At 46.5% G+C, this 17098-nt stretch overlaps 1 protein-coding gene across 2 annotated transcripts; it reads right to left on the bottom strand.

The window, feature by feature from the left end:
- Positions 1-9655: 9655 nt before the first annotated feature.
- On the bottom strand, positions 9656-16622 carry LOC106565313 (globoside alpha-1,3-N-acetylgalactosaminyltransferase 1). Of its 2 annotated transcripts, XM_014132259.2 has the most exons (3): positions 16292-16621; positions 11191-11253; positions 9656-10753 (listed from the first exon to the last, which is right to left on the bottom strand). In XM_014132259.2, the coding sequence occupies exons 1-3, from the start codon at positions 16323-16325 to the stop codon at positions 9792-9794; spliced, it is 1059 nt and encodes a 352-aa protein (XP_013987734.1). In that variant the 5' UTR covers positions 16326-16621; the 3' UTR covers positions 9656-9791. The 2 variants fall into 2 exon arrangements, with proteins under 2 accessions (XP_013987734.1, XP_013987736.1); XM_014132261.2 differs by lacking the exon at positions 11191-11253 and having other exon boundaries at positions 16292-16622.
- Between the last annotated feature and the right edge of the window lie 476 nt (positions 16623-17098).

The raw sequence follows: 17098 nt of genomic DNA, 5'->3' as shown, positions 1-17098 counted from the left end.
AGGGGGGGCATTGCAAATAGTCTGGGTATCCATTTTATTGAATCTCATTTACATAATATCTCATTTACATCAGTATTCACACCCTGAGTCAATACTTTGTAAAGCACCTTTGGCAGCAATTACAGCTGTGAGTCTTTCTGGGTAAGTCTGTAACACCATGCTCAAACCGGACGCATAACAAGGTGTATTACCACGACCGACTGACCTCAGTTCATCTTTCAATCACCCACGTGGGTATACCCACGTGCCAGCTCCTCATTGGTTATCTGCTTCTATAAACCAAAGAGATGGGAGAGGCAGGACTTGCAACACGTTCAGCATCACAAATAGAACTGACTTCTATTTTAGCACTTGGCAACGCAGACGCTCGTTGGCACGCGCGAGCAGTGTGGATGCAATGATTGAATAACATGTATGTGTAACTTTATTTTGCAACGCTCGCGAACGCGACGCGAGCAGAGTTGGCAGCATGTAAGAGCTTTCCACACCTGAATTGTACAATATTTGCACATTATTCGTAAAAGAATTCTTCAAGCTCTGTCAAGTTGGTTGTTGATCATTGCTAGACAGCCATTTTCAAGTCTTGCCATAGATTTTCAAGCCGATTTAAGTCAAAACTTTAACTAGGCCACTCAGGAATATTCAATGTCGTCTTGGTAAGCAACTCCAGTGCATATTTGGCCTTGTGTTTTAGGTTAGTCTCCAAATGTCTGTTGGAAAGCAGACTGGACCAGGTTTTTCCTCTTGAATTTGTCCTTGCTTAGTACTATTCGTTTCTTTTTATCTCCCCAAAAAACGATATTGTCCTTGCTGATGACAAACATTGTCACGACTTCCGCCGAAGTCGGTCCTCTCCTTGTTCGGGTGGCGTTCGGCGGTTGACGTCACCGGCCTTCTAGCCATCACCGATCCACTTTTCATTTTCCATTTGTTTTGTCTTTGTCTTACACACCTGGTTTCAATTCCCCAATTACTTGTTCATTATTTAACCCTCTGTTCCCCCATGTTTGTTTGTGAGTAATTGTTTATTGTATTGCGGTCCGTATTTGTGGCTTTCATTACTCATATCTGCTGTCCTGCGCCTGACTCATCTCACCAGCTACACACAGACACATTACAGAATTACTCACCTGAAATGGAGTCAGCAGGAGCAGACGGCCCCCCTTTCTCGGTCAAAGAGCCGTCCAGCAGCACGCGACCTTGTTACAACGTCTGGGCACCGCCATGGATCGCGTGCTGCAGACGATGGATAGATGAGAGAGAGAAGGAGGTCTTCCAACGCCTCCACCAGCCCCACTACAGCAGGCTCCACGGTCCACCCCTCCTTCACCCGGTTCCAGTGGGATTCGGCTCGCACTCCCGAGGGAGTATAATGGGACGGCTGCCAGATGCCAGGGGTTCCTACTCCAGCTGGAGCTCTACCTGGCGACCGTCCACCTGGCTCCTTCGGGATGTGAGAGCGTGTCCGCCCTCGTCTCCTGCCTCTCAGGCAAAGCCCTGGAGTGGGCCAACGCCGTATGGAGTGAGGAAGACGCGGCGTTGGACCATTACGCAGAGTTCACCCGCCGCTTTCGGGCAGTTTTTGACCACCCGCCTGAGGGTCGAGCGGCAGGTGAACGTCTGTTCCACCTGAGGCAGGGGACGAGGAGCGAGCAAGATTTCGCTTTGGACTTCCGGACCCTGGCCGCCAGCGCGGGATGGAACAACAGGGCCCTGATCAATCACTACCGGTGCAGTCTGAGCCAGGATGTCCATCGGGAGTTGGCCTGCCGAGACACCACCCTCACGTTGGACCAGCAGGTGAACCTGTCCATCCAGCTGGACAACTTGCTGGCTACCCGCGGACGTCCGGATCGGGGCCTGTCAGTTCCATCCCCCAGCACCTCCGATCCGACGCCCATGGAGCTGGGAGGTCTGTGCTTAGGGCGACCGGAGGAGGGGTCATTCCCTGCACCATCTGTGGCCGCAGAGGGCACACTGCTGGTCGGTGCTGGGGGGGTTCCTCAGGGAGTCGAGGCAGCAGGCAGGGCACTATCGTGTCACCCCAGGTGAGTCGGCACCAGGCTCACCCAGAGCCCCCTGTTGCTCACATGTATGTGTTTATTAAATTTCCTGAGTTTTCCCCGCATTCCCAGTATAAGGCGCTCGTAGATTCAGGCGCAGCTGGGAATTTTATTGACCGTTCATTTGCCCATAGTTTATGGATCCCCCTTGTTCCTGTGGATATGCCCTTCCCTGTGCACGCCCTAGATAGCCTACCATTAGGGTCAGGGCTGATTAGGGAGGCCACCGCTCCACTAGACATGGTTACGCAGGAGGGTCACAAGGAGAGAATTAGTCTCTTCCTTATTGATTCTCCTGCGTTTCCCATGGTGTTAGGTCTACCCTGGTTGGCCTGTCATGACCCCACTATTTCGTGGCAACAGAGGGCTCTCAAGGGGTGGTCACGAGAGTGCTCAGGGAGGTGTGTAGGTGTTTCCATCGGTGCGACTACGGTGGAAAGTTCAGACCAGGTCTCCACTGTGCGCATCCCCTCAGAATATGCCGATTTGGCTCTTACCTTCTGTAAGAAGAGAGCGACTAAATTACCACCCCATCGACGGGGGGATTGTGCGATAAATCTCCTGGTAGACGCAGCACTTCCCAGGAGTCACGTATATCCTCTGTCACAGGAGGAGACGGCAGCTATGGAAACATATGTCTCCGAATCCCTGGGGCTGGGATACATTCAGCCCTCCACTTCACCTGCCTCCTCGAGATTATTTTTTGTGAAGAAGAAGGATGGGGGTCTGTGCCCGTGTATTGACTATCGAGGTATCGATCAGATCACTGTGAGGTACAGCTAGCTACCCGCTGCCTCTCATCGCCAGTGCGATCGAGTCAATGCACGGGGTGCGCTTCTTCACAAAATTGGATCTCAGGAGCGCTTACAACCTGGTGCATATCCGGGAGGGTGACGAGTGGAAGACGGCATTTAGTACCACCTCAGGGCACTATGAGTACCTCGTCATGCCGTACGGGTTGATGAATGCTCCATCAGTCTTCCAGGCCTTTGTTGACGAGACCTGCACGGGCAGGGTGTAGTGGTGTATATCAACGACATTTTGATATACTCCGCTACACGCGCCGAGCATGTGTCCCTGGTGCGCAGGGTGCTTGATCAACTGTTGGAGCATGACCTGTACGTCAAGGCTGAGAAATGTCTGTTCTTCCAACAGTCCGTCTCCTTCCTAGGGTTCCGCATTTCCACATCAGGGGTAGAGATGGAGAGTGACCGCGTTTCAGCCGTGCGTAATTGGCCGACTCCCACCACGGTAAAGGAAGTGCAGCGGTTTCTAGGGTTTGCCAACTACTACCGGAGGTTTATCCGGGATTTTGGTCAGGTAGCAGCTCCCATTATCTCACTAATGAAGGGGGGACCAGTACGCCTGCAGTGGTCGGCTGAGGCGGACAGGGCTTTTGGTCACCTGAAGGCTCTGTTTACCTCGGCTCCCGTGCTGGCTCATCCGGATCCCTCTTTGGCGTTCATAGTGGAGGTGGACGCATCCGAGGCTGGGATAGGAGCCGTGCTCTCTCAGCGCTCGGGTACGCCACCAAAGCTCCGCCCCTGTGCTTTCTTTTCAAAGAAACTCAGCCCGGCGGAGTGAAACTATGATGTGGGGGACCGGGAGCTGTTGGCTGTTGTCAAGGCTGTGAAGGCGTGGAGACATTGGCTTGAGGGGGCTAAACACCCTTTTCTCATCTGGACTGACCACCGCAATCTGGAGTACATCCGGGCGGCAAGGAGACTGAACCCTAGCCAGGCAAGGTGGGCCATGTTCTTTACCCGTTTTGTTTTCACTCTGTCCTACAGACCAGGTTCTCAGAACGCTAAGGCAGACGCACTGTCCCAGATGTATGACACAGAGGAGTGGTCCATGGATCACACTGCCATACTGCCCAGAGGGAAGTTTCAACCCCTACCCGTTCCACAACGGCCGTGGTCGCACCTGTCGGTGGACTTCTTGACGGATCTTCCTCCCTCACAGGGCAACACCACGATCCTGGTCGTTGTGGATCGGTTTTCTAAGTCCTGCCGTCTCCTCCCTTTGCCCGGTCTTCCTACGGCCCTACAGACAGCGGAGGCACTGTTCACTCACGTCTTCCGGCACTACGGGGTGCCTGAGGACATAGTCTCTGATCGGGGCTCACGTCCAGGGTCTGGAGAGCGTTTATGGAGCGTCTGGGGGTCTCGGTCAGCCTCACCTCAGGTTTTCACCCCGAGAGTAACGGGCATGTGGAGAGAGTAAACCAGGATGTGGGTAGGTTTCTGCGGTCATATTGCCAGGACCGGCCGGGGGAGTGGGCGGCGTTCATCCCCTGGGCAGAGATGGCCCAAATCTCACTCCGCCACTCCTCCACTAACCTCTCTTCCTTCCGGTGCGTACTGGGGTATCAGCCGGTTCTGGCACCTTGGCATCAGAGCCAGATCGAAGCTCCTGCGGTGGACGAATGGTTTAAGCGCTCGGAGGAGACCTGGGACGCCGCCCATGTGCACCTGCAACGGGCCATGAGGCGGCAGAAGGCGAGCACCGACCGCCACCGCAGTGAGGCCCCGGTGTTCGCACCGGGGGACCGGGTCTGGCTCTCGACCCAAAACCTGCCCCTCCGCCTGCCCTGCCGGAAGCTGGGTCCGCAGTTTGTGGGGCCATTCAAAGTCCTGAGGAGACTGAACGAGGTATGCTACAGGTTACAGCTTCCCCCAGATTACCGTATTAATCCCTCATTCCTTGTGTCTCTCCTCAGGCCGGTGGTGGCTGGTCCACTCCAGGAGTCTGAGGTGCGGGAGGTTCCTTCGCCCCCTCTGGACATCGAGGGGGCCCCGGAGTATGCTGTTCGAGCCATCCTGGACTCGAGGCATCGGGCGAAGGCCCTTCAATACCTCGTGGAGTGGGAGGGGTACGGTCCGGAGGAGAGATGCTGGGTGCCAGTGGAGGACGTCTTGGACCCTTCGTTGCTGCGGGAGTTCCACCGTCTCCATCCGGATCGCCCTGCGCCTCGTCCTCCGGGTCGTCCCCGAGGTCGGTGTCGGCGCACTGCTGGAGCCGCGCGTCAAGGGGGGGTACTTTCACGACTTCCGCCGAAGTCGGTCCCTCTCCTTGTTCGGGCGGCGTTCGGCGGTCGACGTCACCGGCCTTCTAGCCATCACCGATCCACTTTTCATTTTCCATTTGTTTTGTCTTTGTCTTACACACCTGGTTTCAATTCCCCAATTACTTGTTCATTATTTAACCCTCTGTTCCCCCATGTTTGTTTGTGAGTAATTGTTAATTGTATTGCAGTCCGTATTTGTGGCCTTGTATTTATACGACGTGTAATGTTATATTATTGAGTAAAATTGCTTTCATTACTCATATCTGCTGTCCTGCGCCTGACTCATGTCACCAGCTACACACAGACGCATTACAAACATACCCATACATGATGCAGCCACCACCATGCTTGAAAATATGAAGAGTGGGACTCAGTGATGTGTTGTGTTGGATTTGCCCCAAACATAACGCATTGTATTCAGGACATAAAGTTCATATCTGAGCCACATTTTTTGCAATTTTACTTCAGTGCCTTATTGCGAACAGAATGCATGCTTTGGAATATTTGTTATTCTGTACAGGCTTTCTTCTTTTCACTCTGTCATGTAGGTTAGTATTCTGGAGTGAGTAGAATGGTATTGATCCATCCACAGTTTTCTACTCTCACAGCCATTAAACTCTATAACTGTTTTAAAGTCATAATTGGCCTCATAGTGAAATCCTTGAGTGGTTTCTTTCCTCTTCGGCAACTGATTTAGGAAGGACACCTGTATCTTTGTAGTCGCTGGGTTTATTGATACACCTTCGAAAGTGTAATTAATAACTTCACAATGCTCAAAGGGATATTCAATGTCTGCTTTCCTTTTTTACCCATCTACTAATAGGTGCCCTTATTTGCGAGGCATTGGAATGCCTCCCTGGTCTTTGTGGTTGAATCTGTGTTTGAAATCCACTGCTAGACTGAGGGACCTTACAGATAATTGTACAGAGATGAGGTAGTCATTCAAAAATCATGTTAAACACTATTGTTCCACACAGAGTCCACGCAACTTATTTTGTGACTTGTTAAGCACATTTTTACTCCTGAACTTATTTAAGTTTCCCATAACAAAGGGGTTGAATACTGACTCAAGACATTTCAGCTTTTAATTTTTTATTCATTTGTAAAAATGTCTAAAAACAAAATTCCACTTTGATATTATGGGGTATTGTGTATAGGCCAGTGAAACAGCATTTCATTTGAATCCATTTTAAATTTAGGCTGTAACAACAAAATGTGGACAAAGTGAAAGGGGTGTGAATACTTTCTGAAGGCACTGTAAAGCCTTAAGTGTCAGTTTTTATTCCAAAATGGCTTCTTTGGATTCATTAGGCTTATATCACATTGCATTGTGAGTACGCGTAGGTAAGATTCAGCACAGGGATTCTCGACAACGGGGAAATGTACATCACAGAGATACACAGGTTCTGGCCTATATCCATATGCACATTGTACAAGAACTCACTTCTTATAATTTCCATTCATTTTGCAATACACACTCTGTCTGTCTGGCACTCAGACTCTCCTCCCACCTCTGAATCTATTTTGAACGACAAGAAAAGTCAATCATTAATCAGCGTGCTATTTGGACAGGCTCCCTCATCGGTGATAATCAACAGCACATGCTCACTGGACTGCCCCTAAAGCCTCTAATCAGTACACAAAGAGATAAAGATGCTCTTTCTCCTTTGCCAATATTCAGAGGCCCTGTTAATGAATGTGTTATGCCCCAGAATTGAGGTCAATTGTAGGATATTGATTTTTTATCAGAAATCTAAATTTGAGTTAGAAATAGCATTTGTAAGAAATTCACTTGATAAGCCGCACCCCAGAAAAGGTTAAGTGAAACAATAATTCTGGCTTATTCTAAAATTGTTGCCCTCCAGAGTGTTCAGACTCTTGGCCAGGTCATAATCCAACCTAAACCCAATTGAGATGGTTTGGGATGAGTTGGACCACAGAGTGAAGGAAAAGCAGCCAAGAAGTGCTCAGAATATGTGGGAACTCCTTCAAAAAGCATTCCAGTTGAAGCTGGTTGAGAGAATGCCAAGAGTGTGCAAAGCTGTCATCAAGGTAAAGGCTGGCTACTTTGAAGAATCTCAAATATAAAATATATTTTCATTTGTTTAATACTTCTTTGGTTAATACATGACTCCACATGTGTTATTTCATAGTTTTGATGCCTTCACTATTATTCTACAATGTAGAAAATAGTAAAAATAAATGAATGAGTAGGTGTGTCCAAACTTTTGACTGGTACTATATATAAAATGTAATATTGGGATGCAAACTCAAAATTGAATACATTTCAACCATATATATCTGACATGGTACAGGTGTCTTCTTTTTGTAAGCCCATAACCATGTGTGTATACTTTTGTTTCAAAGTAGATTTGTTTAAGAATACCAAGAAACACTCTGTGTGACCCTGATTTAGCCCACTGCAGTAAAAGGTTTAAGACACTGCCCAGACAAACTCATAAAAGTTTATCTCAGTTGGTAATCACAACATTTTGTGGTACCGCAAATGAAAAATTGTGATGATGCTCATTGACATTGTAGCAAATGATAGGGAATAACCAATTGCGACGAGGCATCACCAGTTAGTTAGTTAACCCACTGTTCCTAGGCAGTCATTGTAAATAAGAATTTGTTCTTAACTGACTTGCCTAGTTAAATAAAGGTAAACAAATTAAATGTTGAACTCTTATTGAAACACATGAAAGTCTGCTATGGACCCAGAGAGTCAGTGATCCTACATTTGGGGGTTTGTTTACTAAGCAACAGCTTAAAATGATTGAGTTCAAAAGAAGTGGTAGGACCTCTGTTAGCATTCTTCAAGTAGCATGTGTAAATCACTTATTCCTTTTATCAGTGTTTAAAGTTAATGTCGGTGTATAAAGAGGAACCGTAAGTGGTTCGTTTGAAGTTTGAGCTTGCTTTTCTGTTGACTTGCACTAAAGATGAGGATGCAGATTTGTGACAATTAAAGGGCAACTCCGCCACTTTTCAACCTCATATTTATTATCTCCAGCACCAAAGCAATGTCTACATACATGTGAAAACAGTATGTCTATGATCTGTGGTTAAAAATATTACAAGAAAGGGCCTAAAAAAATGCTTATCTGTGACTTCACATGGTAGGATTAAAAGTAAGAAAAACGGTGATTTTCCAAACCTGGAACAATTTTCTAGCCAGAGAGAGCGTATCTTCTTGCTGCCCACATCACAATCTCATAGTGTTTGAAAATCAGTTGTACATTTCTTTTTTACTTTTGATGATGTCATTGGGTAGAACTTTTTAACGTTATATTTTTTTCTACAAAATGTAGAAATGCAAAGTTTTCACATATGTAGACACTGGTTTGGTGCTGGAGATAATGAATATGAGGTTGAAAAGTGGCGAAGTTGCCCTTTAAGCCAACAGCTATGCAAATAACATATATATCCAAAAACTTGTTTGTGGATATTTTGGATAGTTTGAACCTCTACAGATGTGTTCTATCAAAAGGAAGTGTTACTGTGGAAGCGTGACCAAGACTGTTAAGAGTTCACTGGGACTGTGAGACAGTAAAAACTGAAGAAAGACTACACATGGCGATTTGGCCCTGGAAACAGCCACTTTTGGCAGTGGGAAAAAGCCATCTGCCTGTGTTAGCCTTCCCATTGAAGAGTAGTAGCATGCAAGAATGGGAGGAGAGGGAGAGCGAGAGAGAAACATGTTAGAGAACCTAAAAAAGTCTAATTTTATTAAATCCATAAAACTAAGAATGAGTGTCTTATGAGATGGATATCGCTAAGCTTCTCTTCACCCGAGGAAGATATTGAAACATTTGTGTGTTTATAAAGTTGGTGAGTTATAGCTGGTCTTTTTGTGTAATTTTCAGTATTCTCATGTTTCTTCCCAAGCGCCTGTCACTATATTCATATGCCGACTGCATATTCGATTTCACCCAGCACCGAATGTGCTGTAAACGACCGGTTGGGGAACAAACATTTTCGTAAGCAGTATAAGACAGAGGATACTTATTACATTGACAATGGGAACACTTTGCCTAGTGTCCTCTAGTTCTGCACACACACAGCCCTGAACACAAAGGCCAACATGGCACGTGGGGAAGCAGCATCCCACTGCTGTGTATTTAAAGACCTTGAAACGGCAGCTCCACCAGTTAATGATTGGCCAGTGCAGTGAAAGTGGGCACTTACAATGTTGACTCTTATTGGAAACCACAAAAGCCTTAGGAGTCGTATCTCCAAGCTGACATTAATGGTATAGGCCTGTGTCTAAAGAGACAGGTTAATTCATTTTTTGTCTGGTGCAGAAGAGATAGGCTGCAGACAAACACACACGCGCGCACACACACACACACACACACACACACACACACACACACACACACACACACACACACACACACACACACACACACACACACACACACACACACACACACACACACACACACACACACACACACACACACACACACACACACACACACACACACACACACACACACACACTATTCACTCCAATGGGTCTGCTGCCATTAGTTTATTTACTGACACATCAAAAGATTCCAAGGGATCCTTGTGTTTGCCTTAAAATAGCTTTTTGAATTTGTCTACATTTTATGGTCGTTATAATTCTATGACAAAGCAAAGAAATAACCCTCTCAGCAGTTCTGCTCCTGTCTCTTTTGTGGCTCCAGGGTGTCACACTGCCTCCCCAGGGACACCACCCTCCTTGTGGGCACGTCGGCGGCCAGGGCTGAGTCCCACCAGCTGTACTCGGGCGAGAGGACACAGGTGGGCCTGCGGTTGATCAGGTAGCGGTTGAGGTAGCTCTCCTCCAGTCCGCGAGCCCTCAGCCCCTTTTCCTGGTCCTGGAGGATGAGCTGGGAGCAGGCCTGGGCCATGGCGTACACCTCGGCGCACAGACCCCCGTACAGCTCCGACGTGTAGTAGTAGTCGCCCTCGTCCTCCTCCACGTGGGCCAGCGAGGCGGGCTCGCGCTCATACGGGAAGGAGTGGCGGGGGATGCCGTAGAGCTCCGGGTGCAGAGCGGCCACCAGCTCCCCCAGGATCTCAGCTCCCACCGGGGCCACCAGCTCCTGGTCCACGTCCATGCAGAAGACGTACTCCACCTCATGCCTGACCGGCTCTTTAATGGTGGCCGCCAGCAGGGCCATGCGGCCCTGGGCTAGACGCTCCCAGCCGGGCATTTCCGCCACAGGGACCACCCTCAGCTCTCTGCCGGGGCCCAGCGGGGTCGGGGGATCCAGGTTGCGAGGGCTGTCTGTAAGAACGTAGTAGACCACGGTGTTACCGGGCAGGAAGTAGAGCTCGGCCGAGGAGAGGAAGCGGCGCAGGAAGTGGCCGTAGGGCCCCACGGCGAGCGTCAGCAGGCCTGTGCGGACGCTGCGGTGGGCAAACTCGGCCCTCCGCCACGCTGAGCCGTCAGAGTCGCCCCACACCAGAGGAGCGCCCCAGGATGTCTCCAGGGGGAGGCGCTGTTGCTGTTCCTCCACACTGCCCACCCCTATGTCTCTGACCTCACTTCCTGATTCTGCCTCCTGAGAAAGAGGAAGAGGGTGCGTGTCCACCTTGAGCACTGCTCTCCTCCATCTTAAAAAGTCTGAGGAGAAAAAAAGTCAAGAATTTGTCAACCATGTTCATAACGTGCAATTTATTAACTTTTACAGATTAATTACATAGAAACACATCAACTATACGATAGGAACAAATCAAATATTTAGTGTGAGTGGTTCTATTACAATGTGAAGCAATTAGAGCAGTGCACTTTTCTAATGAAGTTTAGAATGTATTGAGTTGGTCTTAATTATCTTCATCTGTCCATATTACCACAGAATGTTTGGAAAGACGTGTCACCGAATTGTTTGTCAGTATCATATTTTCTTAGCTGAAAATGGCTGAAATGAAGGGAACTACTTTTAGACACCAGTCAGGGCAAATGAGGTTACAGCACGAAAGGTACCCTGACAAAAACAAAAGCGTTCTCCACTTTCTGGGCACAGAATGTGACGAGAGAACAAATACTGATGTAACACTCACATACGAGCAGAGATAGGAGCAGACAGTACAGGACCAGCTGCTTCTTGGTCACTCTGACTGACCCTGTTGGATATAACACAACATAGCCTACTGGTTAACTGACCTGGGGCTGGTGTGTACAGATAAACACACACACACACACACACACACACACACACACACACACACACACACACACACACACACACACACACACACACACACACACACACACACACACACACACACACACACACACACACACACACACACACACACACACACACACAAACTTACCACACTGGTTCCATCAGCCTAGAATACACAGTAATGGATCTGTGGCCCTTTTGATTCGAAGAGGGAGAGCATACATTCCTATCTTATTTACTGCAGTGGGCTAAGTCAGGGTCACACAGAGTGTTCCTTGGTAGTCTTAAACAAATCTATTTTGAAACAAAAGTATACACTTCACACACATGGTTATGGGCTTAAAAAAAGAAAACACCTATACCATGTCAGATATAGAGTTGAAATGTATTCAATTTTTATACTTTACAATTGAAGTCGGAAGTTTACATATACTTAGGTTAGAGTCATAAAACCTGTTTTTCAACCACTCCACAAATTTCTTGTTAACAAACTATAGTTTTGCCAAGTCGGTTAAGACATCTACTTTGTGCATGACACAAGTCATTTTTCCAACAATTGTTTAAAGACAGATTATTTCACTTATACTTCACTGTATCACAATTCCAGTGGGTCAGAAGTTTACATACACTAAATTGACTGTGCCTTTAAACAGCTTGGAAAATTCCAGAAAATGATGTCATGGCTTTCTGATAGGCTAATTGACATCATTTGAGTCAATTGGAGTTATACCTGTGGATGTATTTCAAGGCCTACCTTAAAAACCCGATGCCTCTTTGCTTGACATCATGGGAAAATCAAAAGAAATCAGCCAAGACCACAGAAAACAAATTGTAGACCTCCACAAGTCTGGTTCATCCTTGGGATCAATTTTCAAACGCCTGAAGGTACCACGTTCATCTGTACAAACAATAGTACGCAAGTATAAACACCATGGGAACAAGCAGCCATCATACCGCTCAGGAAGGAGAAGCGTTCTCCTAGATATGAACGTACTTTGGTGTGAGAAGTGCAAATCAATCCCAGAACAACAGTAAAGGACCTTGTGAAGATGCTGGAGGAAACAGATTCAACAGTATCTATATCCACAGTAAAACGGGTCCTATATCGACATAACCTGAAAGGCCGCTCAGCAAAAAAGAAGTCACTGCTCCAAAACCTCCATAAAAAAAGCTAGAATACGGTTTGCAATTGCACATGGGGACAAAGATCATGCTTTTTGGAGAAATGTCCTCTGGTCTGATGAAACAAAAATAGAACTGTTTGGCCATAATGACCATCGTTATGTTCAGAGGGAAAAATGGGGAGGCTTGCAAGCCAAAGAACACCATCCCAACCGTGAAGCACGGGAGTGGCAGCATCATGTTGTGGGGGTGCTTTGCTGCAGGAGGGACTGGTGCACTTCACAAAATAGATGGCATCATTAGCAAGGAAAATTATGTGGATATATTGAAGCAACATCTCAAGACATCAGTCAGGAAGTTAAAGCTTGGTCACAAAAGGGTCTTCCAAATGGACAATGACCCCAAGCGTACTTCCAAAGTTGTGGCAAAATGGCTTAAGGACAACAAAGTCAAGGTATTGGAGTGGCCATCATAAAGCCCTAACCTCAATCCTATAGAAAATTTGTGGGCAGAACTGGAAAAGCATGTGCGACCAAGGAGGCCTACAAACCTGACTAAGTTACACCAGCTCTGTCAGGAAGAATGGGCCAAAATTCACCCAACTTATTGTGGGAACCTTGTAGAAGGCTACCCAAAACGTTTGACCCAAGTTAAACAATTTAATGGCAATGCTACCAAATACTAATTGAGTGTATGTAAACTTAATAAATCATTATCTCTACTATTATTCTGACCTTTCACATTCTTAAAATAAAGTGGTGATCCTAACTGACCTAAGACAGAGAATTTTTACTAGGATTAAATGTCAGGAATTGTGAAAAACGGAGATTAAATTCCGACTTCAACTGTATATAGATCACAGAAGACTGAAATGTAACAAAACCATTTTATATAGAAACACCAGATTTTAAGCAGGTTTTTGAAATAATGTTGACTAATTATGAAATGATGAACAATATTAATAACATTCCACCCATAAGGCCACTAGAGGGCGATTTGGTCATTTCACTGCAGGAAAGGGCTACAGGCCCAGTGCAGTCAAAAATGTGTTTTATATACACTGCTCAAAAAAATAAAGGGAACACTTAAACAACACAATGTAACTCCAAGTCAATCACACTTCGGTGAAATCAAACTGTCCACTTAGGAAGCAACACTGATTGACAATAAATTTCACATGCTGTTGTGCAAATGTAATAGACAACAGGTGGAAATTATAGGCAATTAGCAAGACATCCCCCAATAAAGGAGTGGTTCTGCAGGTGGGGACCACAGACCACTTCTCAGTTCCTATGCTTCCTGGCTGATGTTTTGGTCACTTTTGAATGCTGGCGGTGCTTTTACTCTAGTGGTAGCATGAGACGGAGTCTACAACCCACACAATTGGCTCAGGTAGTGCAGCTCATCCAGGATGGGACATCAATGCGAGCTGTGGCAAGAAGGTTTGCTGTGTCTGTCAGCGTAGTGTCCAGAGCATGGAGGCGCTACCAGGAGACAGGCCAGTACATCAGGAGACGTGGAGGAGGCCGTAAGAGGGCAACAACCCAGCAGCAGGACCGCTACCTCCGCCTTTGTGCAAGGAGGAGCAGGAGGAGCACTGCCAGAGCCCTGCAAAATGACCTCCAGCAGGCCACAAATGTGCATGTGTCTGCTCAAACGGTCAGAAACAGACTCCATGAGGGTGGTATGAGGGCCCGACGTCCACAGGTGGGGGTTGTGCTTACAGCCCAACACCGTGCAGGACGTTTGGCATTTGCCAGAGAACACCAAGATTGGCAAATTCGCCACTGGCGCCCTGTGCTCTTCACAGATGAAAGCAGGTTCACACTGAGCACGTGACAGACGTGACAGAGTCTGGAGACGCCCGTGGAGAACGTTCTGCTGCCTGCAACATCCTCCAGCATGACCGGTTTGGCGGTGGGTCAGTCATGGTGTGGGGTGGCATTTCTTTGGGGGCCGCACAGCCCTCCATGTGCTCGCCAGAGGTAGCCTGACTGCCATTAGGTACCGAGATGAGATCCTCAGACCCCTTGTGAGACCATATGCTGGTGCGGTTGGCCCTGGGTTCCTCCTAATGCAAGACAATGCTAGACCTCATGTGGCAGGAGTGTGTCAGCAGTTCCTGCAAGAGGAAGGCATTGATGCTATGGACTGGCCCGCCCGTTCCCCAGACCTGAATCCAATTGACCACATCTGGGACATCATGTCTCGCTCCATCCACCAACGCCACGTTGCACCACAGACTGTCCTGGAGTTGGCGGATGCTTTAGTCCAGGTCTGGGAGGAGATCCCTCAGGAGACCATCCGCCACCTCATCAGGAGCATGCCCAGGCGTTGTAGGGAGGTCATACAGGCACGTGGAGGCCACACACACTACTGAGCCTCATTTTGACTTGTTTTAAGGACATTACATCAAAGTTGGATCAGCCTGTAGTGTGGTTTTCCACTTTAATTTTGAGTGTGACTCCAAATCCAGACCTCCATGGGTTGATAAATTGGATTTCCATTGATTATTTTTGTGTTACTTTGTTGTCAGCACATTCAACTATGTAAAGAAAAAAGTATTTAATAAGATTATTTCTTTCATTCAGATCTAGGATGTGTTGTGTAAGTGTTCCCTTTATTTTTTTGAGCAGTATACATTCCCACACTATGAGTTTGGAATAATACTGTGAAGTTGTGAAAATTATGATAATGCCCTTTTAGTGTAACAGTTGTTTGAAAAAACCGCCTGAAATGCAGCCTGTTTTGGTGTGATGGAGTTTGGCCTGCCTGGTCGCATCACCAATTAGTTAATGGACCAATAATTAATCAATCAATCAAATGTATTTATAGATCCCCTTTTACATCAGCCGATGTCACTAAGTGCTATACCGAAACCCAGCCTAAGACCCCAAACAGCAAGCAATGCAGATGTAGAAGCACGTAGAAGAAGACAGAAGATAGTTCCAAAACTCTCTGCCAATAACACCTAGTTTTCAGTTTCCCCCTCCCTGCTCAGAACACTCTCAGACAGTCCTAGCAAAATTCTTGTTTGAGAAATTGCTCTTTTCTCTTTGCTAAAAAGCCATTTTTCGTAATTTTTAAAACTATTTTAATTGAAGACAATCACAGTAAGGTACTTAATTGTTACCCAGAAATGATTTGATATTGAGATAAAAACAGCTGCATTGGGCCTTTATGTACACAGCTTACAAACGTCTCAGTGGCCCTGAAAATGAAGCATTGATGAGGGAAGAAATGTTACAAGTCCAGGTTGGGAATGAGAAGAATGCACTTACACTTTGGAAGCGTGACAACTTGCAATCCTTTTAGTAGTGAAAATCTCTCTCGGTATCATTACAGAACTTGTAGGCTGTGTCACCCAAGGCTACATTCTAAATTAACCTGTTTCATGTAGGCCTACTATCGTGTCCTGAAAGTCTTGTAGTCAGTGAGCTACCAAGATCTTATCTAAGAAACAAAGATCCAAAATGTAAAATCAGGACGCCAGAATTGTGTTCATTAGGGGACACAGTAGAAAAACTTTTGCAATAGAAAATGAAAACAAGTGTTTCTTTCCGGGTCTCCTGTTTCACTCTGTTTTTGCAGCGTTTTCTTCTGTTTCATGCCTACTGCACAGGTTGATTGCTTCGGATAGAACAGTATGAGGTTAAAACATGAACAAAAAAAAACATCTCTCATTCTCCTCCATTTCGCAATTGGAAAAACCATGACCTGTTTACCATTGCCTGCGATGTGAGTATTCACAGAGAGAGGAAACTGAGGTATAGAGAGAAATAAGGAGAGAGAGGGAGAGAGAGAGAGGAAAAGAAGAAGTGAAGGTGCCTTGATGGATAAGTTGGACTGACCTGAGAGCAGTTTGCAGAGTGGGAACAGCACCATGTTCTGGACAGACAAGAAGTGGCAGCAAAGACCTGGCTTTGGGCTGAGACCTGGATGGCTGCCAGGATACTCTTTCTCTCTCTCTCTCTCGCTCTCTCTCTCTCTCTCTCTCTCTGTATATATATATATATTTCTCCCTCTCTCTCTTTCTCTAAGTCTAGCACTTTTTAAGATATCAATATTGTCTTTCTCAGTCGTCTTTCTCCGTTGTGTTTTCCTCTCTCATATCCCACCCCCTTGTCTTTCCTCCGCTTTTTCTTTTCTCCCCCTCTCTTTTCACTCTTTCCGCTTCAGGCTTCTGGATGCTTCTCATCTGGATCATGCCCAAAGCAACCAGATGTTTTGGGAATCTGGGCAGATGGGATGAGTTTGGAAATAAGATATGGAGAGAAAGGAGATGAGAAGGAGTGGAAGAGAGGTAATTAGAGTGGAGGGTGCTTTCAAATGATTCAACATGAGGCCTTCATTTAATTCTTTACAAGAAAACAAATGAATAAAGGTTGTGGTAGTCTTAAAATAAGAGAGGTGGGCCAGTAAACGGAGGTTTGCCTGTCTGAATTCCAGTGAGCTGCAGAGATCTAGCCTTTTGGGGGCCCTAAACCAGATTTTGTTGCAGTTAAAGTTAATTTCCTGAAATTCAAAAAAAAGTGCCATTACTTATGCCATTTGATTGGATAATGTGACAGATGGTAATTTCATAATGATAATAACTAATGCATTCTGTTTTGTTATTATTATTCATGGTTTTCCATCTTGGATAATGGAGGATCAAG

This window comes from Salmo salar, chromosome ssa12 (genome assembly GCF_905237065.1).
Source record: "Salmo salar chromosome ssa12, Ssal_v3.1, whole genome shotgun sequence".
NCBI lineage: Eukaryota > Metazoa > Chordata > Actinopteri > Salmoniformes > Salmonidae > Salmo > Salmo salar.
The sequence above is the reverse complement of the archived record's forward strand: the minus strand, read 5'-3'. Positions and strand labels throughout refer to the sequence as shown.

Bases quoted from the DNA above. Each gene is read 5' to 3' on its own strand.
- LOC106565313 (XM_014132259.2), bottom strand. From the start codon at position 16,325: ATGGTGCTGTTCCCACTCTGCAAACTGCTCTCAG. The intron at 11,254-16,291 runs GTCAGTCCAACT...TATATCCAACAG, and splicing joins ACTCTGCAAACTGCTCTCAG to GGTCAGTCAGAGTGACCAAG. The intron at 10,754-11,190 runs GTGAGTGTTACA...TTTTCTCCTCAG, and splicing joins GCTCCTATCTCTGCTCGTAT to ACTTTTTAAGATGGAGGAGA.